Consider the following 26881-nt stretch of genomic DNA (forward strand, 5'->3'; position numbering starts at 1 on the left):
TGCATACAGGGACATCTTCATGTTGCGCATGCGTTTATATCGCCTGATCAGAATTCAGCATGTGGTTTGACCATTTACCGATTTCAATAATTGTCGTGCAGTTTACTTTTTCAGGGTGTGTGCTTTTGACGTTGAAAATGATTAAGTTTAATTCTTCAGTTTGATGTCAAGTAAATTCAAATATTTGTAGTCTGCAATGTCATCTCTAATCCTATGAGCTAAAGCCTAATGAAATGTGATAGTTACCAAGAGTTAACAACTATATAACTAACGTTTCTTGACCCACCACTAGATGACTAAGGTTTTGCTATAAACTGACACAGTCATGGAGTTTGGGTAACAGTTATCACTGATAACGTTGAACTTCTCTGGCCGGAATCAAATCATGATTTCTCAGCCTCTTCACTTTCAGCATAACGTTCACATTAATCTCACATAGCTGTCATTGATACTCATGCAACAGCAAGAATCAGCAGATAGGTCCGGTGTGTTGGATGTCTAGTTGTAGATAAGGTGGTGTGCTGGATGTACCTGGCTGAGACTCAGCATATGGTAGAGGGGGTTGGATGATGTCCCTCACATATATAAATAGGATATATTATGATTTATAAAACAGAATACATAGCGTTGTCTGCTATGATATCGCAATAGCATACAAATTATATATATAGTGCTACTGAAGTGCAACATGTAATTACACCAACAAAGCTAGAGAACAGTTAACAATATTACAAATTAAATGGTATGGGTTTATCAGCAGGTAGGCTGAGGCAGCTATAATAAACCTTTAGCATAATTTCTCTAAATGTAATACTGGTATGGCTACTATACAGTGACAATACAGCTGGAACGTAAAATATTGTTACTAAATTAACAAACCTTATGTCTCATTATAAAAACAATGGCTACATGTGTTAGGTATACTAGCTAGCTGTAACTAGCTAGCTTTTACAAATTATATCAATTTTTTTCATAACCCCCCCCCCCTCATTTAAACTAAATGGTCCGAAACCTAGTCACGTAGACACATTTCAATTGGACAAATTCTGATATGGGTTTCACCGATTTGTTCGTATTAATATTTTTTAAATCGAATAAACATATTTTTTAATCGAATTTATACATCCATGGAAAATGTAAATACAGTATTTTTGTTTTTATTATCATTGTACAATACAAGTTAAGTATGTACAGACCGAATACGATTAGTGTAATCAGATTTATTTTATTGATATTCTATATCAAGTGCGCGTGCTCATCGCTATATCAGCTGATCGCTGTAAACAGAGTGGGTCACATGCTCACCGTCAGCGCTTATCAACTGTCGTTCAATTTTGAAGAAAGTGTTGAAAGAAGCGCTGCATGGTTGATATGTTTCGAAACTATGTAGCATACTGACCTAACTGATTTGTGAATAGTTTCGGCGAATTGCAAAACACATTCAACCTTATACAGGAAGAGCTCCAAGGGTTTTAGAAAATCATATGCCGATGGTGGAGAAACTCAGTATCAAAGGACTATGCGAAAACAGTCATTCGGGTGAAGAATACTAGCCGAACGATTTACGGTTTGTCAATGTGATTTCTATTAACTATTTCACGACCTTAATCTTGTGTGTGGGTAGAGTTGATCATGTTTATGGTCTTACGGGAACCAGTAATGTTATGTTACGTAGGCTACGTAAGTGTTCAGTAAAGAAAACGTGTCACTCGAAATCTCTTTGCTAAACACTACGCTGGTAGTATTGGGCAAGAGGGGTGTGGTATGGCCAATATATCATGGATTAACGTTATTGTGCACATGCACAATGCAGTTCTTTTTGCAGTGTTATTTGCTCGTAAATGTAGTAGTACTGTGTATTCTCACCATGTACAGAAAGTGTGATCTAGAGTTTTTTTGTTACTCGCACCCACACACTTTTCATAAATACACGGATACGTGTGTATATAGTGAAGACCATACGTTGTTGGACACTGACAAAAGTTTTTTTGGCTCTGTACTTAAGCTTTCTGTATTTGAAATTCAACCATAACTACAAGTTTAAAGTATATACTATCCGGTTTCATTTGAAGGTAGTTATATCCGTAATATTTTAATCATCTACAAATGTAATTGGAAAAATTAACAATCTTAAATAAAGTCATAAAGATTATTAGTTTGTTGGAAATTACTAGTTCCTTTGCGTTTGAAGGCTGCTTGGTGACCCCGAACCATGGACATCTTCTTTAGGGATGCTCTGCCTTGACTGTTTTAGCAGTATATTTGTGTTTATAGTCTTGCTGCAAGTGGAAGTGCCATCCATTGAGTTTTGTGGCATATGGTTTTATCTGAGCAGGCAAGATGTTTCACTTTATAATTCACCCTACTGCTGCTGTTAACAATTACATCATCAGTGAAACCTGAAGTCAACAGTGAATTGAGCCAGTGCCAGTAGCTGCCTTACAAGCACATAGCATAAAACCTTATTTCACCAAAACGTCATTATGCCAGATACTTTTTTTTTTCTCTCCATACATTCCTCTTGTCATCACTTTGTTAAGATGGTATTATTTGTCCCATCTGTCCATCCTGTTTTTGATGCCATTTGGTGTTTTTGCACCTTGCAGTCCAGCCACTATAGTTTGGCAAAAGTTAGTGGCTGGCACATCCACACATACCTCCTGGAGACTGTTCCTGACTTGTTGGTCAAAAGTTATTTTTTCTTCATTATAGGGAACATTCTTTGGTGTATCATTGTAGATGTGTTTCTTGGTCTTCACTCACCGATTAATTGAAAACATTCAACCACACACATCACCTGGCCTTGTCAAGATATATATTGGCTTAGGTCAACAAGGCTGCATAACATAGCTTGCTTGTTTAGTTAATTTTATATATATATTTTTTGTTAACTGAATTGTGATCGCAATTGAACAGCAAATTACTATAGTCACATGGTTTCAAATTAGTCCTAAGAATACAGAAAACAAAAACTTCAGTTTCATTGTTTTCAGGCTGGTTCCAAGCAAATGCTAACACAAGCTTTCCCACTTACAGTATAACCACAATCAACAGTATATGACATGTATATTTGTTATTTTACATGTCAAATTAAAAGCATTTTTGATATGTCAGATACAGTACTGTTTTTGGACAAACACCCAAATGAAAAGGAGTTCCATCGCTACAATGTTTAATGGACCAACTCCCTAAATTTTGTTTTGACAGTCCGGGAAAGTAGCAGGTTAACAATGTAGCTGAGCCAGCCAGTCAAACTTCATAATAGATGATAGGGAGCATGTTTTGGGACAACCAGTCCAGAACACACAAAGTAGAATTTGTTCCAGTGGAGCAAGTCACATTGAACAAAAGTTTACTAGCTAGATAGTTGTTGCTGAGTTCACTGACATGAGTATTTTCCCTACGACCATCTGCTGCAAGGTATGCATCTGATCAAAAGGCGCTATTGTTGAGAAAAAGTGCTAATAGGCGGGCAGACTGATAGTCAAGAAACTGTAATGATGGTTACATGATAATTTTGATTTGATTTAGATTTTCTTTCAAAAGTTTGAAAATGTGTATGTATAACAGTTGAAAATACACGGGTCCTTTACTTGTCCCATCTATGTGTTTTATTTGTCATACACCTGTGATTTCATCAAATATTAAAGCAGCTATTCGTCTAAAGGGTTTTTGTCATAAGGTTGTTTTATTGAGTGACAGCTTCTCATAACCTTGCAGTTCAATCAAGGAAGTCACAAGATGGGCCATTTTCTTTTCTTTTTTTACATTGCTAGAATGTTACATAATGCCCACCAATAGTGTGGTTGCGAAACCAGGGTATAACGGCCAGAATAAATGACACGTTCCTTATTTCCACTCTTAGATAAAAAAACAACTATTCCAAGAGGCAAAAACAACAGAATCATTGCTAAGTGCTTTTATTGATGTGTGTTTAGCATTAAGATGCAAACCAGTTTGTGTGTATCTACTGCATACACCCACTGAACTATGTATATTGTGAATGCATGTCAAATTTATTTATACACAAATTATTTGCTCTGCCCGATTAATATTTGGTGGAACCAGCTATTACTTGAATTACAGGCAAGGGTCTCTTTGAAAATGTCTATGCTAACTTTGTACTCCAAGACTGTGCCCTATTTGCCCATTATTCCTTGTGGAATTGTTGAATATCAGTCAAATTTCATGGTGACTGCTTATAGACTGCACTCTTCAAGTAATTCCAAAGATTCTCCATGGGATTTAGTTTGGGGTTCTGACTAGGCCACTCAAAGACATTCACCTTCTTCACATTCAGCCTTTTTACAGTTTGGATGTTAGCTTTGGGGCATTGTCATGTTGAAAAGTGAACCGTCTTCCCATTTTCAATGTCTTGGCTGCAGGTTCTCCTCAAGAATCTGTCAGTATATTGCACTGTCCAATTTCCCTTCTATTCTGACAACTGTTTCAGTCCCTGCTGAAGAGAAACACACCCACAACAGGATGCTGCCACCACAAATAAATAAATAAATTAGCAATGAAGGCAAATAGGGGAGGGCAGAACATTTACAAATGTACGATTATTAAGTATATGTATGTGCAAATGGAAATGAATAGTTGTGCAATTAGGCAAATGCAAGTACAAATGTCAATTCTGATTGTGCAATGAAGCAAGTTTGGAGGTGTAAGGTAGTCTTTGCAACTGAAATGCAACTTCGCAGCAATGAGGGATAGCAGCAATGAGGTTCCTGAGGTAGACATGTGCATGTAACACCTGAAAAAAGAAAAGCAAGTACAATAGCAATTCTAAATGTGCAGTGCAGGCGAATTAGGGGTGCACGGTGGCATGTGCAACTGAAATGCAGGGATAGCAGCGATGATGTTCCTGTGGTAAACAAGTAGTACAAGGGAGTAATGAAACAAGGTCCCTGATAGGCAGTACTAAAAAATGAGCAGGTGGGGTATGGTTAGTGATGGGATGCCCATAGTGGATTATTTGCACTGAATTGCACTAAGAAGTGGAGACCAACTACTCTTATTTGGAATTAATCACATAACCACAGCTGATCACAGATGGAAGCCATGTTGTTGCTTGACTTGTGATTTAGAAGCTGTTTGCCAACATTATTGAGTTAATTCTGAGAAATTCAATGTTAAAAATATCAAAATAGTGTATTTTACTGTTTTTAGATCTTTGTGGGTATTGTGGGTAACTGTGTGAATAAAGCTAGAAAGTCTTTAGTTAAATTGCCTTGAAATTGGCTATGCTAACTTACAGTGCTGAAGCAAACAGGAGTTAAAGACTGACTTATCCACATGGTTTCTACCAATAGTATTGTATAATGTTATGTATCTCAGATGATTAAGTTTTCACATAATTCACATATCTGTCTTTTCTCATTCTATTCTAGTTCAGTTATTGATGGAGGATCTGGATCCAGAAGAGCAGTTTTTACATCATGCCAGGAATGGTGACCTTCCTGGTATACAGAAGCTTCTCATGTCCAAGATTAAAGACGCTGCCAAAATCAACATCAACTGCAAAGGTAAAAAGCTGCTTGGTTGTTATTTTAAAAAAAATTATCTCTTTATTTATACAATTTTGAGGAATTTATTTCCATTGTTGATCCAGGAAAAACAGATGACAGATTTTCAATCTACACATTCTAGGTAAGAGTAAATCTAACCTAGGCTGGACGCCTCTTCATCTGGCCTGTTACTTTGGACATAGAGCTGTGGTGGAGGAATTACTTAAGGTATACTAAAAAGTGTTTTTTTTTTTTTATGAATGATGATGAGATGGAAAGATAATTGTTTTTACTTTGTAAAACTGTTTTCAGACAATGCATTGTAATCTGTTGGATATTCTGTGCAGGCAGGAGCGGATGTTAACTTGTCTAATAATGTTGGAGACACGCCACTGCACAAAGCTGCCTTTACTGGAAGAAAGGTACCTAACTCAAAATGTTATTGACTCCACTGTACTAGATTTTGATTTACACTGCTTCACATTTGTGCAAGTATGTTACAAACAGAGATTGCTTAGTTTGTTTTTCTTTCTTTTAAACTACTGTATATTAAACAAAAAATTCCAATATATCTTACTAAGATATATTAGAATATAGAGGTGTGCTACCAATATGAAAATACGATACTTTTATTTTGAAAGCATGGCGCTAATCTACTGCAGCTGATTGTACCTATCGAGTTGTGACAGTTGGTCAGCAAGCTCGCCTCTTACCTTTGGTTGTCGCTCAGACGATGTCTTTATAACAATGTCAAAGCCACATAATGACAGTTCAACACAAACATGTGCATGCACAGATACAACCAGTTAGGTTTCTTTGACCTCGCTCCAAGGTTTAATACCCAGAACATCAGGTGCAGTACGTTGTTGCTCTGTTCTGATGCTTGTGCATTAGTAAAATGTGTGATCGTAAACTGCACACTTATTTTATTTTTTTCATAGAATGATTCTGTTTTTCTGGGGTGGCGCATCACATTTTAGCAGCTGCCGCTGTTATTACAATAAGAGGGAATAAGAGGAGAAAAAACCTATATGTGAGCATTTTGGCTCATAGTGGCCATATTGTTGTGTCCAGTGTGCCGGACAATATAGTGTTGGATGACATGGGCACATTGATGCAGCGTAAAACGGTTTATGTGGATTGGTCCTACAGTTCTGGTGCTTTTTTTTGACAAGCATATTTAGGATTAGAGAACAAGATAATTATGGTGAGCACACTGGTGAAAACCTGAAATGCTGCTTGCAACTTTAATTGTGAGTGCTTTTATTAATATGTGTATTTAATATTTGAGTATTTTTATTGCTGTAATACATGTCTCAACTGTAAGAGAGGCCTAGGTCTCATCTTAAATTATTTCTGTATGAAGGTTAATTAAAATCATGTATCGATTAGGAAGTTGTCATGTTGCTGCTACGCTATGATGCCTGTGCCACTGTGATCAATGGAACAGCACAGATTCCTAAAGATGTCACTCAAAATGAGGAGATAAAAAGCATGCTGGAAGGTAAGTGATCCATTACACATTAATAACAGTGTAACGTTCAGAACATATTCAGAATTATATTACATCTTATTTGTTGGTTAGCTAAAAAAATTATACGGAATCAGTGTTTTTCAGCATTTGAGTGTCTTCAGGTAATTATAGCATGAATTATTTTACAACCCATGGTCATTCAGCGGCAGAGAGGACAGAGGAGAGGAAACTAGAAGAAGAACTTTTGGAAGCAGCAAGAGAGGGAGATCTTTCTACCATGTCACAGCTGGTGAGAGTTACAAATTATGTATTATCGCAATGCTTATGCTAAATAAGTATGAATTACTTTTAAGGGCTTAAGTAAAGATTGTATTACCACACATTACTGCTATGTTCATGCTAACCAATAGTCATTAGAATTTAGTAAAATTCACTAGGTCCCATGCAGGAAAGAAATATATCGGCTAGCTTGCCACAATTCCCGGTGTGTATCCTTCACATATAAAAAACACTGCATGCGGTTCATGGCATGGTCAAATAGGTGATGTTTAGGCTTTACCAGTTTTCTGTGTGTGATTAGAATTATTTATCTTTTTCACTTTAATTTTAGCTTAATAGGAAAAAGCCTCCAGACATTAATTGTTGTGACCTATTGGGAAACACTCCACTACACTGTGCTGCATACCGCGGTCAGAAGCTATGTGCCCTGAAACTTCTGAAAAATGGTGCCAGAAACAACATCAAGAACAAAAATGGTAAAGATGGGCTCACAATTAGACCTTTGGTTTCTCTTAAACTATATTATGTTTGTTTTTCCTTAGTACCCTCCACAATTATTAGACCCCTTAGTAAACAATACAAAAAAGTATTTTTTGTTGATCAGCTTGATCTTACACTGAAAATATGAACAAATCTAAACATCATAGTAAAATTGGCAAATTTTTGGAACAACCTGCCTTTAGTACTTTGTCTCCCCTTGCCTCTACTATAATAATATTTATAACTGGATCTCTTCTGCTCAACCAGGACTGGTAAGTGTCCAATTTTATTCAATTTTTTAAATCTATTTTTAATACTTTACTCTGGTGGAAACATCTATTTAAGTGCATTCTATAATCCCAATAGCTTAGCCTACCTGTGACTTGCTGATTCTTAACTTCTTCCTGGCTGATTATTGACAGCATTTTAGTGATCTTTGGCAGTTTCTTTTATTTTTTGCTATTTTGAAATACTGTATTTGGTTTGTAACACATTCCAAGTAACACATTAGTAAAAGTATTATCTCTCATCTCATCTTCATCTGCTTATCCGGTATCGGGTCGCGGGGGCAGCAGCTCCAGCAGTGGACCCCAAACTTCCCTTTCCCAAGCCACATTTGCCAGCTCTGACTGGGGGATCCCGAGGCGTTCCCAGGCCAGTGTCGAAATATAATCTCTCCACCAGTCCTGGGCCTACCCCAAGGTCTCCCCCCAGCTGGACGTGCCTGGAACCAGCGGCTCTACTCCAAGATCTTACTCTTTACTTTTGAAAAAGCCACATACTCTTTCATCCACTACGTTTTACCTTTTCACTTACAATTTTGCTTTTGGTAGTCTAATTTGTAAAAGCTGATGTTTCTTTTGTTTCTTTCTTGGCTGAGGAGTTAAATTTGTTGCTGATTCCAGCACTGAAACATTCCCAACACTTGTGCTGTTTCGAGAAAGGAGGGGGCGGGGCTCTACCATTCAGTCCTTGCTCAGTCCAAGCTGCAAGGGCTCCCTGTTACAAGAAAGAACAGCTATTTTATTAAACAGCTTGCTAGACATCATTGACTGTTACTAACTGAAAACCCCTGGCCAAGGTGCATGCTTGTTTCATTTTGAATGTGAAAAGACAAAACTGTATCATTGTGAAATGTCTTTGCCACGAAGACAATCAAAACCCGGCTTTCAAACACTCTATCCAACTTCCAAAGTGTTTCCCTAGTTATCTCAGAGGGCTGGTGGCATCCTGAAGCCATCTGCCGAAGGCGCATGTAAAGGAGTAGCTAGTACTCAAGTATTTTCTTGGTCTTAATACTCTTCTAATCTTTAAGTCGTTTTCCCAGATGGTAAAAGTATTACTTGAGTACATTTTTACATTTGTAGCTGAACTCTATACCATTTCAGTACCCCACTCACCTCTGACTGTATGTGATTTCCCTCCCTATTTGCTTGTCTCTTCATTACGTCTTCAGTTTCATGCTCCATGGCTCAACACACACCATCCCTAAAGTGATGTATGGTGGTGGGAGCATCATGCTGTGGGGATGTTTCTCGTCCCCACAGCATTTCATCTTTTGAAAATTAATGGAAGCTTTGATGGAGCAAAATACTGCCAGAAAAAAAACTGATGCTTGGAAGGATATTCACCTTTCAGCCGGACAATGAACCCAAACACAAGGCCAAAGAAACATTATCGATCTTTAAGAACCAAATGGAGTAACGACTTACAATGGCCCTGTACTAATCTCAATCCCATTGATAATGTTTGGAAGGATTTGATAATTGTCTGTCCAACCAACAAGTGCCACCCAACCAACCTGAAAATCCTGGGGCAAAACTGCCAACATTCTCTGACACAATTTTAAAATCTGGTACCGAAAGACTAATAGCTGTATTTGGAGGTTGAATAACTAGGCACACAATATATTTGAGTTTAAAAAAAAATTATTTTAAAAGAATTTCCCAACATAACCATAACTTTACCATGTATATAGATGACAAAGATAATTTGGCATATGTGTTACCTCATATTTACACACCAGTAAAAATGTATTGGAGGACAATTTCAGTTCTCATATACACATGAATTTGAAGATACTTAATAGATAAGATTCTTAATAAATAAGAATGTCTTTGGTTGCCAATAATTGTTACAAAATATATGTAAAAAATATATATTTTGGATGTGAGATCAAGCTGCAACCAGGACTTTTTTTTGTAACTTTTTGCTAATCTTTACCATGGTGTACAGTTATTGTGGAGGGCACCAAGTGCCAGTGGTCTGCATGACAATTATTTTATATAATATATTTTTTTAACTTGTGCACAGATCAGACTGTTTTTGACCTTGCCAACAACGCAGAGATGAAGCAGATCCTGGAAATCAAAGTGAGTGCTTTATTTAATGTAATGGGCATTCCAAGATTTTTTTTGAGAGGTTGCTGTCTCCAATCTGTCTCAATCTGTTTTTCAAAGGGTATGACTCACCATGTCCAGATGTTTGAAGGAGCCCTTTGGAAGGTAAAGTCTTTTCTTAAAATTGTATTATTAAGAACCCTGACCAATTCTCTCATTTTACTTTAATTTGAAATACTACATTGAAATATTGTCTTGTTTAATATTTTATTTAGAATAAATAAAAATGAATTATTTTAAGGTGACATTGGTTTAATTTTGGGAAATATTTGTAAAACAGAAACTGAAATACTATATGTTGCTTGCTTAAGTGTTCGACCCCTATACATTATTCTTTGGTAGAGACACCTTTTACTGCAGTAACAGTTTAGTCTTTTGGTGAGTAGATTATATTCAGGTTTAATGTCATTGAACAGTACAAGGTCGGTCACACCTTACCATCCCCCCCCCGGGTCACAGAGTTCAGCAGGGTTACAGTGGATAGGAAGAAACTGTTCCTGAGCCTGCTGGTACAGGACCAAAGAGACCTGTACCGCCTGCCTGATGGTAGTACTGTATGTACTTGCTTCACCCACAGTGTCAGATTGATTTTTGCCTGTTCTTATTTGGCATATTTGCTCATGGTTGGTAATGTTGTTTGTTGTTTAATTCAGAAAGTTCTGCCATGGTCTCATCTGACCAGAAAACCTTGTTCCACATTGCAGTAATGGCTTCTTTCTTGCCAACAGCAAATACATTTCAGGCCAGTTTCATGGAGAGCTCTTGATATGGCTGACCATATACCATCCTTATCCCAGTCAAGCATGTCCTTTTCATGTCACCTTGTTTGAAACCTGAGTTCTGTGGCAGAGCTTTTTGTAGACAGTACTTGAATGATGCAACTTTTAATTCTTGATTATTGATCCAACTGTGCTCACTGGTATATCCAAGTGTTGTACTGTACCTTTTTCCTAATATGTGTCTGAATCACTTAATCTCTAACCTCTGTAGAATGCTCAGCAGTCTTGACTTTCGTTCAGATTCAGAGCCTGACCAATGGTCCTTCAGCAGAGGACATTTTCTTTCAGTAAATGTGACCTCAACGGTCAATGGTAAGGTTACTGTGATCTTGTTAGGGCAATTTCTTTAGTCTGTGTAAACTGGAAGCTTCCACATCAGTTGAATACTTATGCAAGTCAAGTACATACCGAGCCAAGCTCTTCCTCTTCTTGTTACACTGTTCGCTCAACCAGGAAATGTTTTGTCAGTACCCACACGCTGGGTAAAAACACATTTCCTGACAAACAACCAAGACTGAGAACTGAAGTACAATGATGCAGGGCATCGTGTCCACACATCTGACATCCACCTGGTTAGCAGTCAGCCGATTTATCCCACGCTCTGCTGGAACCTCAGGCATTGTCGGTATGCCGCAATGAGGATTTGAAAACCCGGCCTCTTTCATACAGCTTTACATTTTAATTAATTTATCAATTGATTAAGGACTATTCTTTTTTTCCACATCCATTTACCATTTAAGCACCACAATCCCAACAGAATAAACAGATTGTTATTAATCATAATTATACAGCTCTCATTAAATGCAATAGTCACCCATTCTGCTGTATAGGCAATATGGGAAAACGATGTAAGGGGCCTTTCAGGCCATTCCAAAACTCATTTAAACTAAAGGTGGATTTTGCTTTTGCTCTGAGACTCATCATGTACAGATGGTTCCTGCATTTTCATGAAGGTTTTACCGATCTCGACATTAAATGGGATGTAAAATTATACTGAATTAATGAATGTTATGCATTCACAGTACTCACAGTAGATATACATTAAACTGTTATGTGTTAATCTATGCCATGTTTATTTTTATGCCATTGTGTTGAATTACATTGTAGATACTTTGGTTTTCAGTTTTGTTGATGTACATTTTTGGGCGCAATTTTGGATATCAATGGGACTTTGATATTTTTTCAGCTAATTACCACTTACTAATGTTAACAATTATCAATTTTTGTCATTAAAATACAAAATCTCCTTAACTCATTCTAGAACAAGCTAATTAGAATTTTAACAGTAGAATCTGGAAGCACTCTACAGTGTCTGTTCATAGGGTACCACAAGGTCCAGCGTATCTAGCTTCCGCTACCTCACGTTTTTGTGTAGTATACTTGTTCAGAAAAGACAGATGGTTGTTAGATGGTCATGATGTAAACAGGGAAAAGCTAATTTGTTTTTTGATAACATTTTCATTTACAGATGACATATTAAGACAAATTATTAACAAACTACCCTGACAATTTTTCCAGAGTTCCAGGTTTTTTGGGTGGCGTTACTACTGGGTCGTACTCCAAGATGGGGTTCTGTCCTGGTTTACTAAACAGTAGGTGCTCTATTGATACATTTCTGTTTAGATGAGGCCTAATCGCAGACAAAAAGAATGTCTGAAAGTTTAGAGAGCAATGTTTTACAATTATAACTCATGGAAAGGCAACATTGATATCAGCAAAGATCCACCTGCATCTGCCTGCCCATTTCTGTTTTGTACCGGAGGCACAATGATGGCCATTTTACCATGTTCCTGAAGTTCTGTGACCAGTACAACGATTTGAACAGCAGATGTGAGTCTATATTTAGATTCCACTGCTAAAGGACACAAAGGACCCACACTAGAATCTTATACCGAAGTTCTCTTCAATCAATATTGCATAGAAACTATTCAACATGTTTGTCTGCAAACAGAATTTATCTCTTACACATATGGAAAGTGTGATTTATCAAACAATCCTATGCGATTTATCAAGCAGTCTCTTACTAATGTTTGTATTATAAGAGATCAGCGTCAATCAATGGTTCTGTGGGCTCGTGCTCATTAACGACCATGGCTATGTGCATTCATCTCTTCAAACCCACTGGAATACACAGTCATAGCATGAAATACAACAACTGCATTAAAACATTTTTATAAAAGAAATGTAGTTGAAGTTGCTGTAGTGTTAAATGTTTGATTTGACTCATACAGTTGCCAGTAAAAATAAAAATAGAGAGGACTATTTAGGGAATTCAAGTTTCTTTAGCACTGGCAAATATACTGTACTTGAAATGATAAGCTGCCCATCCTCATCAGTGCTCACGTGTAGCCTAAGTGTTTAATGTTATTGTTGTTCTGTAGAATGATCTAGTGGGTGTTATACCTTTCCACCACGTCCAGCAGCATCTGTAATGCATCACAAAAGGTTTGATCTACAAATTAAGTGGACTTAGTTTAACTAATCTTGATTTGGTTCCTCCTAAAAAATTTTAGGGACCAATTGATATCACTTAACAGCTCTTCAGTCTCACGTAATTGGTTGGATGCACATTGTGTGTACACATGGTCATGGCGATGCAAACATTTACAAAAACTGAAGCAAACTTTCACTTTGATAAATCTCAAACAAATGACTGTATGTCTGGTTTGTGCTCAGATTTGTGTTTTGACATGATTGATAAATGACCCCATGCTGTCTGTCTGCATTTTAAGGTCAGATGCTGCTGCCAATGTTCGAAGACAAGGCTGTAAGCCCCTGACCCAAGCCCACTGTTTGGTAGGCCATGATTGTTCTTTCATCCAGTTTAATATCATGACAGTAATTACCAGAATATTAGGGTAGAATATGAAAGATTGTGCTGTTTTTCTTTTTTAGATCAAAGCCAAAGACCACTGTTTTTTCACCCTCAAATGCTTTGATGACAGTGTGCATCATTTCAAAGTGTCACCCACAAATGACCCTGAGGCAACAAGAAAAGTATGATGTGGTTTGTTTTGCTCTATTAAGTATTTATGCATACCTCCAATACTCTTTCAGAGTTTCAGTTTTTTGTCTGTAATTTGCATGACAACAAAAGCAAAGGAACATTAAAATAACACAACAAATGATGCTATTCTGTTCTGACTGTAATGAGTCATTTGATAGACTGGTTATTAGCCTAAGAGCTAGCACACTGCAGTACAGTGCAGAACATGGCGTATGCTCCGATGAGTGTGTCTGTTCTGTTGTACAGAGGTGGCTGGATGCTATTGAGGAACACTCTGCTTACAGCACACACTACTGCTCTCAAGACCAGAGCAGTGAGGAGGACGAGGAAGAAGTCATGAGTGTGGGAGAGCTGACGGAATCACTACAGGTGATTAAATACCCATGAAATTGGCATTAGGCATTAGTAATTTAACACTTGGACATACCAGTCTCCAACAACTATGTCCATCTGTTAAAGATGTTTTGGCTCTGTACTCCAGCACATTAGATTTGAAATGAAACCATGACGATGTGGTTAAAGTACAATATATCAATCAATCAAATTTATTTATAAAGCCCTTTTTACAACAGCAGTTGTCACAAAGTGCTTTACAGAGACACCCGGCCTTAAACCCCAAGGAACAAACAACAGTAGTGTTGGATTTCAGTGGCTAGGAAAAACTCCCTAAGAAGGTCGAATTTTAGGAAGAAACCTAGAGAGGACCCAGGCTCAGAGGGGTGACCAGTCCTCTTCTGGCTGTGCCGGGTGAGATATTAAGAGTCCAATTGGAATAATAAATACATTTCTCTGGGCTAAATCCAGAGTCTAGTCTAGAAGTATGACCAGGTGGACAAGGACAGGGACAGCAACGGGCCCCCCAAACCAGGTAATCCGCAGGTGTGGACCAGAACCTCATCTCCTTCTAAAATGTAAAACTGGAGGAAACTGAGAAAAGTTAGTAGTACATCCCTCATATCCCCCAGCACAATAATATAGCAGCGTAACACCTTGGAACTGAGACGGGGGGGTCCGGTGACACTGTGGCCCTACCCGGGGGAGGCCCCGGACAGGGCCCAACAGGCAGGAAATCAATCCAACCACATTGCCAGGCATCAACCAAAGGGACACCCACCAACCGCAACCCCCCTGAATGAGGGCCGAGTATTGCTAGCGGCGTACAGCCCAATTGCACAGACAGACCTCTTGAATTTGCGGGTATTTTCATCCATATTGGATGATCCATTTAGAAATAACAGAATGTTTTGTACACAGTCACCTTGATTAAAGGTACCAAAGAGTTTTGTAAGTTTTCAGCAGGTGTGTTTGTATTATAAGTGCATGCACACAAGACCTGTGAATGTCAAGCCGTGATGTTTGGCATTGTGTTTTGAGTCAGTTCCTGGTGTCACATTTTACTTTTTTTTTTATTGTAATTTAGCTGACACCCTTATCCAAAACGATTTACAGTTTTGAGTGCATGCATTTCTGATCTGGTCCCCTGTAGGAATCGAACCCACAACATCTGGCGTTACTAGCGCCATGCTCTACCAACTGAGCTACAGTACACAAAACAAATTAGGATAAATTAATCAGAGACATAGCCAAAACATTAGGCATTCCAAAACCAACTTTTTGGTGCATTAAGAAGGAAGACGCAACTTATTTGCTCTGCATTCTCTACAGTATGAATTAAAAATTTGCACTATAATGAAGAAAAACTAAAATAAAATGTACTTTGTTACCATCTTGTCTGTTCGTCAAGCATTTATCCATAAATGTCTCTGTTGCTAACCTAGTCTACACAATTCAAGTATGGACTGTACCAAACACTGTACCAGGGTGGTGGCAATAGAAAATATGAGGAAAAAAAGGAACTAGCTTAAAATAGAGTGGAGGGGCTGTTCATGTTTTGGGCTTAATTGTCTTCCTAGCTCACTTGTCGTCATTGATGATGCAACTGTTGACCGCAACAGTAGGATTAAATGTATAGATACATCTTGCATACACCTCCTCAAATACTACCAAATCGAGTTTTTCACTGACAAAACATGGAATGTTTTTTGACTAGCCAAGTCAATCACCGGACCTGAATGCAACTGAGAATGCATTTCACTTGCAAAAGACATGAGAGAAGGCAAAAATAACTAAAACAGGAACTTAAAATGCAGTACAGGCCTGACAGAGCATCACCAGAGAGGATATCGAGCGCTAGGTTAAATTTATGACAGCTTTATTTTTGTAGTCTCAAATGGGGTGGGGGACTATGTATTAAGAGCTGTAACTCCTTCACTTTTTATGCATGTAATTACCTTCAAATTACAGTTAAGTCTACACTCAAATCCAATGTGCTTGAGTAAAGAGCCAGCATTTGTCACTTTACAAATACCTATTAACTGCAATGTAATCAGGAATTTTAAGATCGTCTTTTTTTTTTTTTGCTCTCTTTCTGTCTCGCAACTGGCTTCCTGGACAGTCCGCTGAAGCTTGTCATCAGAAGCTGGAGCATGAGGTTTCCTCATTCCTCTCCTTAGTGAAGGAAGAAGGAAGACTTGCAGACAGTAAAGCCTTTCATTTCATATTAACTCAGTTTCGACAGAGTACAATATCTTTGCGGTGTAAATTTGAAATGTGATTGCCCTTTTTAGTACATTGCACAATAAAACTTAAACTTCATTGCCTAAACTTCATTGACCTATATCTAAGGTAGGACCCAGGATTAATTAAGACCAGGAGTAATTCATTAGGACTAGGAGTAATTGTGCCTTGAATTGTGCCGATCTTGTTTGTTACTTCAGAGCTACCTCCCATAATGCTGCAGAAGATGAGAGTGGTGTGTGAGCTGTCAAGTGAGACTTGCTTGAATCTCAGTCATTGCCTAAGTCTCTTCTCCAGACAGGACGGGGTGAGTGACTTTGCTTCTGTGTCAACTGGCTTGCTGTGACGATTGTTTTCACCACTGAGATATACACAGACTGTGAGCAAAGCTGTGCATTTGGCTGGTAGGGGATTGATCTGATAACGGACACTTGTAACTGTGGGTTACAAACTCTTTCCCACAGTGGCTCTGATACAGCTTCTTTTTCCCTGAATATAATCGCTGCCTTAGGCTTTTGATTAATCCAAGCACACGTGCCTTGGTCTTGACTCTGCAGCTTATTTCTGCTTTTATATTCAGTGGAGCTTAAAATCCCTTGAACCAATGGAGGTTCTACTTCGTGTGCTCTTTGTGTACTGCATATTTACATAGTTGAAACTTAAAAGGTTTGTTTGTGCGACCAGCTTTCTCTATGCCTTGCTAAACCAGCTCCTTTCTATATTCCCAAGCTTGAAGCTTTTTGTTTGATATCTAGAGCTTGTTATTTCAAATGTAAAACGAATTGTTTGATATTGAGCACTTATTGGTCTATTGGGAACCTACTGTTACTTGATATCTAGACCTTATACCTTATTTTGTATTGAAATTTAATTGCTAGAGCTTGTTATTTGATAGCTAGTTTATTGGATATCTAGAGTAGAGGAAATATTTTTTAAATGTATTCCATGAGGCTTACAAGTCATTGTTTAAAAGCAACTAGTTGTAACTATTCAAATTGTTATCTTTTTTTTCGTTTAGAAACTTCAGTAGCTTGAGAGACTCATGCTTAGAGTTACAGTTGGTGTAGAATGAATCGAATCCTTGTGCCATTTCAATTCTAAGTAATACAGAATCTTAAATGTACTTGCACATATTCGACTGTTGTTCCTACTGGTCAGAAATCAGTGATCCACTGCCTGATGGAGCTGTGCATATTTAGTTGAGTTTGTGTTGTACTATTTGTGGTATGATGGTGTTGACAGCAGGAGCTAAAGTCCACCAACAGTATCCGTGCATATGTCCTCCATAATGTGATTGAAAATCAATTTTTATTGTGAAATCTATTATTATTTCTTGCACAGGATGTGTCTCATTATACAAATGTTGATCCAATTGGTCCTACTGACAGCCCCTAGTGACAGCTTCCTGTTTGTTACTGTTAATTAATCCATTACATTAAGGCTGTTGGTCATTTACTTTGAAAGAAGTGTTGTTTCACTGGATCTCAGTAGAGGTCAAGACAAGAATGCTTGTTTTCTGCGAGTCCAAAGAGTAATCTTGGTGTTTGTCTATATGATATTTCAATGCTGTTGTTTAATTGGATGATCCAATCACAGTTAAGTCTGCTACTGCTCCTACCACCTATTCCCAGCCTTGGTTACAGCTGAGCTGTGCTGTAGTTCACTGGGTTGCACCATTATGGCTTTGAGCTGCCTTCAGCAGATACCCTCCCCTTGCTCTCTCTTGAAAGTTGAAGAGCTTGTGAAGTACCAGCTTATCCACGTGTTTCAATAAATCCAAGAAATACAGCTTTTGGAATGTAGAAGGTGTGGAGGTATAGATTTTATGCATTTCTACAGAAGTACCAGTAGCTAGTGGGTCTAACTGGTAATTTCCTCTCCCATTGTGGTCATCTGATCTCTTCTGTGGCACAGGGATCATGTTTTCTGAATAGCAATTTGAGACGGCATGTTTAAGGCACCTGCCCACTGTAGCCGAACGTTATTCCTCTCAGCACTTATTCACTTTATGCTTCACTGTGATATCTCTGCCGATTTGAACATAGCAACGAAGGGATCAGTCAGTATGCTGTTCATCGAGTGCACAGACACAACACACAACATAGATCCTATATCTGTACAGAGATCTCTTCTGATAGCTATATTTTATATTTCACTGTATTTACCATAGATCTTCTCTGTAGGCCATGTACTTATATTTAATAATTATTCATTCTATTCTGCATGCATCTTGTTTCGTTGTGTGTGTTTGGGGCTCAGGTGCGCAGTCTGAAATTGGAGCAGGAGGTGGAGAAGACTAAAATCCTGTCTGAAGCACTACAAACTCTGGCTACAGAACACCACGATCTAGAACAGTCCATTGTCAAGGGCTCCTCTCCGCGAAGTGCTCTCAGCGAGGATGAGTTCTACGACGCTGTCTCCGGTGTGTGTGGTTGATATCCTGTGACTGTCTTACCTGTTTGACAGTGTGATTTTCTTTTGCCGTTTCTGCATTTAATTGTGTTTACATGTGCTAATATGACTTTCTTGTTAAATTTGCATCAATTTGAATTGCAGTTTGTCCAAGCCTAAAAAATACAATGTTGCTTAAAAATGCTTGTCCAAGTATTTCTGTTTTATTTAAAAGATGATAATGGCTATAAAGATTTGTTAATGATGATTAACTAATGCCTTGACCATTCAGATGTTAGTTCAGGGCTGTTTAAATGCAACCCTATCCACAGATCAGGTTTCTCCCATCAGGACTTTTGTGAGGCTCAGGGAAAGGTATCAGTAGCTGACAGCAACCCAGTTATTCATAGCACTGTCATTCATATATCCAGTCCCTACTTCTTACTTTTCTTCTCAGACTCTGAGTCTGAGCACTCTTTGAGCGGCTTTGAGACAGTGGCCAGCCATTCGTTCGACGAGGAGGAGGACGACAAACACACAGCTCAGTTTAGCAGCAAGGCCTGTAGCCCCACCAGCATGTCTCAAGAGGATCACCATGGCAATGAGGAGGAGTCACCACCCAATGGGATTGTGAAGCACAGGTAAGCATAAGCCATAAGTGTTTTTAATCTTTGAATATTTTGTTTTTGTTTGAACCTTCAGAGAGACTGAATATCTCATTGGTATGACGCATTTCAATCTGTCAAACCATCCTCAACAGTTGCCATCGGGGCCCGATGGGAGAATGAACTAGGCATTGACATTTCCATAGCCGATTGGGGGAATAACTTTAGAGAATACATTCAGACTCCAGCATTGTTTCAGTTCAAGATTATACATGGATTACACTATTACAAAACAATTGGATCTTTCCGCATACCTGTGTCACAAATGTGAATTGCAAAGATGATAGGGACCAATCCATACAGGCTTTTTGTTATAATCCAAGCAAAAGAAACACTTACACAATTAAGCTATTTTTCATATTTTCTGGGAAATTTTACATTTTTGTTTGCTTAAATATTGTTGGTTACATCTTATTAAAGTTGAATAATACATCTTATTAAAGTTGAAAAAAGTCTGTCATGATTTGCCTTGATTTAAGCCTTTAAAAACCAAAGCTGCATTTTCAATAAGGTTGTGTAGACTTTTGATATCCACTATATATTATGTGCCTTGTAAAAGTATTTAGAACCCTGACAAATTCACTCATTACTGAATTACTGGTACATACACTCACCTAAAGGATTGTTAGGAACACCTGTTCAATTTCTCATTAATGCAATTATCTAATCAACCGATCACATGGCAGTTGCTTCAATGCATTTAGGGGTGTGGTCCTGGTCAAGACAATCTCCTAAACTCAACTGAATGTCAGAATGGGAAAGAAAGGTGATTTAAGCAATTTTGAGCGTGGCATGGTTGTTGGTGCCAGACGGGCCGGTCTGAGTATTTCACAATCTGCTCAGTTACTGGGATTTTCACGCAGAACCATTTCTAGTGTTTACAAAGAATGGTGTGAAAAGGGAAAAACATCCAGTATGCGGCAGTACAAATAGGAAAAAGAGGCTACAATTTCTGTTGAGACATTCAGATGGTAGAGTCAGAATTTGGCGTAAACCAAATGAGAACATGGATCCATCATGCCTTGTTACCACTGTGCAGGCTGGTGGTTGTGGTGTAATGGTGTGGGGGATGTTTTCTTGGCACACTTTAGGCCCTTAGTGCCAATTGGGCATCGTTTAAATGCCACGGCCTACCTGAGCATTGTTTCTGACCATGTCCATCCCTTTATGAACACCATGTACCCATCCTCTGATGGCTACTTCCAGCAGGATAATGCATCATGTCACAAAGCTCGAATCATTTCAAATTGGTTTCTTGAACATGACAATGAGTTCACTGTACTGAAATGGCCCCCACAGTCACCAGATCTCAACCCAATAGAGCATCTTTGGGATGTGGTGGAACGGGAGCTTCGTGCCCTGGATGTGCATCCCACAAATCTCCATCAACTGCAAGATGCTATCCTATCATTATGGGCCAACATTTCTAAAGAATGCTTTCAGCACCTTGTGGAATCAATGCCACGTAGAATTAAGGCAGTTCTGAAGGCGAAAGGGGGGGTCAAACACAGTATTAGTATGGTGTTCCTAATAATCCTTTAGGTGAGTGTAATTGGTACATTGAAATGTTCTGTTTGATATTTTGAAACAAAAATAAATTTTAGTTTGGTAAGTTTGGTTTTGTCAAATTTGTTAGAAATACTAAAATAATTTTCTTGCGTAAGTATTCAGCCCCTGTGCTGTGGAAGTTCGCAGTTCATACAGATAAAGAAACTATTGCCTTTAAACCTCAGCCTGTGAACTAAGGAACTGAACGTTATCTAGATAAAACTGCCACTGTTTAAAGGATCATGGTTGGGCTATGTGTCAAAAGGAAAAGTAAGAATTATAGAATTATACAGAACTTAAGTAAATCAAAATGCATAGTAAAGCAAATGCATAGATTAGGAAAAGGGTACAAAACAATAGAACCAGAGAGGCCAAGAATCACTTTGAAGTAGCTACAGAGTTCAGTGGCTGCTAGTGAAGTAATGATGATTCAGCCACATCAAGAGCTTTACATAACACTGGCCTGTGTGGGAGGGTGACAAGAAATTAGACGTTGTTCAAAAAGTACCATCTGATTAGCACATCTGGAGTTTGCTAGAAGGCATAAGAGTGACCAGCTGCGATGTGGGCAAAGGTTTTGAGGTCGGTTACGACCAAGATAAGATTTTATAGATAATAAATAAAAAAAACTCCAATTTCTCATGGAGAGTTAGTAAGAAAGGTCAGCACCCTGTCAGAATGGACTGTGCACAGAGACGATGAATACATGTTAGATGTTGCAGCCAAATGTTTACGTGACCATGAACCAACAATTATCTGCAACCAAATATCGATAACTAATTAATCAGCATTATTTGTTGTTCAGTCAGTCAACATTTATCAATTCTAAGTTAAATCCAATTACTTCAGATAATCTTGTAAAAATACAATCATTTGTTTATACAATCGTACAAATCTCATGGTGTATAGTGTCTTCTACTTCATGCCCCTACGCCAGAATACATTTAATAATAGACCCTACTGAAGAGGAAGACTTAAATGTTGAGAGAGTCTGCAGATTTCACATTAATCAGCAGATCATTCCACAACAATGGAGGCTTATGAGAGAAAGCCATGCCTCCAGCTGTTTTTTTTGTGGGTATGTACAGGTATGTACAGGTATGTACGGCAGGACCAATTCAGAGAAATGAGTAGGAGCAAATCCATGTATGCCTACTATGTTAGCAGTAAAACTTTAATGTTTTGCATCTAGCAGAGGCATCGCTGGGATCACAATACATTCGGAGCTTATCCCCCCCCCCCCAAAAAAAAAGTACAGTGTTTTGAATGTACATATGGAAAATTTTGATGTACACGCGATTGGAATTGCAGATGTATAGATCAGGTGCTATTATAATTTTTTGGTCCATTTGAGATCCGGGGCTATTCATAAAAGATCCGGGGCTGTAGCATCTAGTCAAGCTTCTTGCAGCTGTTTTTAAAATGATTTAGTATTTTCTCAGGGTAGCCGAAGAGAAGAGCATTGAAATAGTCTAATCTGGAAATAACCAGAGTGTAGATTTGCTGCTCTTGAAATATTTTTTGTGTTTAATGTCAAAAGAGGTCCAGGTCCACAGGGAGGTAGAATTTTTGGAGATGAATGTCCAACTGTCAATGTTTGTCAGATTCGACAGCCAATAAAAAAATATTTAGTTCGCTTCTATCTGAAATGCAGGCTTCCAGGGAAAATATGGGTTTCCAATCTCTTCAAAAGAATGTTATGATTAATGTTGCTGAAGGTAGCACTTCACTCTTCCGGGCAAAGCCCCAGCCCCACTGACAAGATTTCAGAATGTAAGAATTGGTTGTCGAGATGCTCCAAATTTCGGATGATGGGCATACCTTGTCCTCTGTGCTCAAGGCTGACATACGTCCTTATGGTCTACGGGTCCCCCTGTTCTATTCCATCACGCTGAGTCCTGCTCAAAATGTCTTCCTGCCGACATTTTAAGTTCAAAAAGCTCAAGGTTAACACAAAAGGTAATTCACGAGTGCAGGTTCAGAACTAAGGTGGGGTCTAAAACTGGACAGAAGCTGGTGATTTGATGTTTGCTGATTAGTTATTTAATTGTTCCAGATCACAATTTTTTTTCGGTGACAGGCTTTATTACTGCCACTTGAGTGAATTTGGCCTGGAAAGGGCTTGGACCTATTATAAAAATTAGCATTAATATTTTCTTGGGCCCAAAAGTAAGTTAGACCGACAGAGATTTAAACTATATATAAAATGTAATTTTCTATTTTGCTTTATATGTATGAAAAATGTCTAAAGTTGTTTGCTTTGCTTTTCAGCTCCTAAACCCATTACTTCAGATTCTCATTCTCATGCCTGAAAAGCTATTTATTTTGAGTATATGGTCATTATTTTATGATTTTATCATGTAGATTTCTTTGGCAATATCACCCAGCCTTGTTCCCACCCCTATTTAGCCTATTTGTGGACTTTCTCAGGCAAAATGTTTAGGTAGAGACTGATCCAATATAAAAGTTGAGTAACTTTGCCTCTTTCTACATCATTCCAATTCATGGAACATTATATACTTTACAGAGAGTACTAATTTGAATTTACCAAGCATTACATTTTAGTAATTTAGCTACTGTCAGGTTTCTTACTCAGAGTAGCTTACAGTTAGCAAATTCATCTAAAGACAAAAAGGTGAGAAAACATTTCACACAAGTCGTAAATATTCTCAATAGTTATTTGAACTGTCGGTGCTTGTTGGAAAAGTGCTAGGAGGAATATGTTGTTCTTGAATATTTATGTATTTTGGGATTTTTGTCTTCCGGTTGTAAAAATAGCAATGCAAAGCTAAAACGGGTTCCTGAAACTGGTGTGCTATATCATGTATGTGCCAATTTGTGCCCCATGATATCAAAACCACTTTCTTTCAAACTTGGAATTGAATGGCAAACTGAGATATGATAGTAATTCTACTAAAATATGCACATACAAACAACATATTACACATTTTAGATCAAAATTTGAGGTTTATAAAAAACAACATTTGAAACTTTATTATAATAATAATAATAATAATGATGATAATAACAGATGTCTTCAGTATGGAGGTTGACCATGGTGTAGAACTAGAGTCCAGGCTTTTGGGATGCCCATCAATTTCAATGCATTTTCCTTTCTGTCTCATTCAGATTATTTATTTTTTTAAACCTGTGGTGGCCCAATGAGAATCCAAACAACTAACATTAGCACTTAGGGAATTTAATGCCATATTTGTTTAATGAGATATGTCACCAACTAATTTGCATGTCTTTGTGAGTGCTAGCATTTGTGTTGAATTTGGGTGTTAACGTGACTACATGTACATGTCTTAACCTGAAAAGTAGAAGGGAAGAACTCTAGCAGACATTTCCACAGCTGCCTACTAGATACCCTTTGTAGTCATTTGGATTGTGGACTGTGTTATCTGTGCATGTGCGTGAAACTAAAGTGAAGGCTTTTGTTGCACTCAGACTGTATTCACCTGAATAAGATATGACTCCTGCATTAGATATAAATATCAGTTACAGTCCTGGCATGTCTTATTGAAAGAAATGCAGATGACTGTACAGTAAGGGTAGACAAAGTCAAAAGGGCACACTAATCATTTGCACATTTACATTATTTTCTGTGTCTTGTATCACTTACATCAGAACAAGTTTACCAGCACCTATGTTCTCCAGAAATGACTTCAGCATCTGGAGTATCCTGAGGAAATGCATTGGCATGGTGAGTTATCAACCAAAATGATGCATCTAGAATACTTTTCTAAAACCCTGTAACATGTGGAATAATGAAGATGGAATCTATAGCAGTGAAACTGCCACATTCATTTGGCAGGTAACAACAAAGACATTACTTTTTTTACAATGATGCTGGGTGCTCCCCCACTCCATTTATTAAATAAAACCAAATGTGCCTGGAGCAACCACTGGCTTGGGTTTATCCAATGCAGATTTCAGCTTTAAAGCCTGATGGTAATAGTGCCTGTATTGTAGAACAGTCAATCTTATGCTGATGTATTGTGCACTAAGTAACCAACATCTACAGTATACAGTGGGGAGAACAAGTATTTGATACACTGCCAATTTTGCAGGTTTTCCCACTTACAAAGCATGTGGAAGTCTGTCATTTTTATCATAGGTACTCTTCAACTGTGAGTGATAGAATCTAAAACAAAAATCCACATTGTAATTAATTAGCATTTTATTGCAGGACATAAGTATTTGATACATCAGAAAAGCGGAACCTAATATTTGGTACAGAAAACCTTTGTTTGCAATTACAGAGATCATATGTTTCCTGTAGTTCTTGACCAGGTTTGCACACACTGCAGCAGGGATTTTGGCCCACTCATACAGACCTTCTCCAGATCCTTCAGGTTTCGGGGCTGTCGCTGGGCAATACGGACTTTCAGCTCCCTCCAAAGATTTTCTATTTGGTTCAGGTCTGGAGACTGGCTAGGCCACTCCGGGACCTTGAGATGCTTCTTACGGAGCCACTCCTTAGTTGCCCTGGCTGTGTGTTTTGGGTTGTTGTCATGTTGGAAGCCAGCCATGACCCATCTTCAATGTTCTTACTGAGGGAAGGAGGTTGTTGGCCAAGATCTCACGATACATGGCCCCATCCATCCTCCCCTCAATACAGTGAAGTCGTCCAGTCCCCTTTGCAGAAAAGCATCTCCAAAGAATGATGTTTCCACCTCCATGCTTCACTGTTGGGATGGTGTTCTTGGGGTTGTACTCATCCTTCTTCTTCCTCCAAACAATTTTATCCCTGATGTCCTTAAACAGCTCTCTGGTCTTGGCCATTGTGGAGAGGTTGGATTCTGTTTGAGTGTGTGGACAGGTGTCATTTATACAGGTAACTAGTTCAAACATGTGCAGTTAATACAGGTAATGAGTGGAGAACAGGGCTTCTTAAAGAAAAACTAACAGGTCTGTGAGAGCCGGAATTCTTACTGGTCGGTAGGTGATCAAATTCTTATGTCATGCAATAAAATTATAAAATGATCATACAATCTGATTTTCTGGATTTTGATTTTAGATTCCGTCTCTCACAGTTGAAGTGTACCTATGATAAAAATTACAGACCTCTACATGCTTTGTAAGTTGGAAAACCTGCAAAATCGGCAGTGTATCAAATACTTGTTCTCCCCACTGTATATGTCTCCCAACGTTTCCTGTTTACTATGGTGTCATTATCTAAATGTGGAATGCACTTCACTAGCCAGAAATGGGTAGGATACAGTATTTATAAAGTACATACAGAGTTTGCGTAAATTCCACTTTATACAGGAAGTATGCTAAAATTCAAGATATTTTCAATCAACATTATTTTCAATCAATCCAATGTATTTATAAAGCCCTTTTTACATCAGCAGTTTATTTACAAGGATTTACAATAGAGATGGAGAACTGACTCTACCCGACACAATAATATAGCAGTGTTAATCCTTGGAACTGAGACTGGTCCAGTGACACTGTGGCCCTATCCAGGGGAATAAAAATTTGAATATGAGTTTACTTTTTGAAATGAATAGACTTGAAATATATTGGAGCCTAAGCTTTGTACCATGATACAAATAGTTAAACAGGCCAAGTTATGTTAATGCAATTAAATGTCAATGCTGTATCTTTTTTGATTCTGTATATTATAAGCTTTGTTCTGGGGTTTTATGTGTGAAATAAAATTTACATATTTTTTCTGAAGCTTGTCTAGCTACTATAGGCAATGTATGAGTTTTATGAGCTGTATGAAATTTATAGAATATTATTGTCATATGTGAAATATTA

General features: G+C 38.1%; 1 protein-coding gene across 2 annotated transcripts in view; it reads left to right on the forward strand.

Moving 5' to 3' along the window:
* Positions 1–1283: 1283 nt before the first annotated feature.
* Positions 1284–26881, forward strand: part of osbpl1a (oxysterol binding protein-like 1A) — a 32310-nt gene continuing 6712 nt past the window's right edge. For both annotated transcript variants that reach the window (XM_010871852.4, XM_010871853.3), the window contains exons 1-18: positions 1284–1567; positions 5394–5528; positions 5653–5738; positions 5858–5932; positions 6903–7014; positions 7188–7273; positions 7595–7739; positions 10057–10115; positions 10203–10247; positions 12440–12513; positions 13654–13717; positions 13817–13918; positions 14175–14297; positions 16384–16468; positions 16706–16812; positions 18765–18927; positions 19354–19537; positions 24740–24815. In XM_010871852.4, coding sequence (XP_010870154.1) covers positions 5405–5528; positions 5653–5738; positions 5858–5932; positions 6903–7014; positions 7188–7273; positions 7595–7739; positions 10057–10115; positions 10203–10247; positions 12440–12513; positions 13654–13717; positions 13817–13918; positions 14175–14297; positions 16384–16468; positions 16706–16812; positions 18765–18927; positions 19354–19537; positions 24740–24815 — 1710 coding nt within the window. In that variant the 5' untranslated portion in view covers positions 1284–1567; positions 5394–5404. The remainder of the gene's footprint in view (positions 1568–5393; positions 5529–5652; positions 5739–5857; positions 5933–6902; positions 7015–7187; positions 7274–7594; positions 7740–10056; positions 10116–10202; positions 10248–12439; positions 12514–13653; positions 13718–13816; positions 13919–14174; positions 14298–16383; positions 16469–16705; positions 16813–18764; positions 18928–19353; positions 19538–24739; positions 24816–26881) is intronic.

This window comes from Esox lucius, chromosome 8 (genome assembly GCF_011004845.1).
Source record: "Esox lucius isolate fEsoLuc1 chromosome 8, fEsoLuc1.pri, whole genome shotgun sequence".
Lineage (NCBI taxonomy): Eukaryota > Metazoa > Chordata > Actinopteri > Esociformes > Esocidae > Esox > Esox lucius.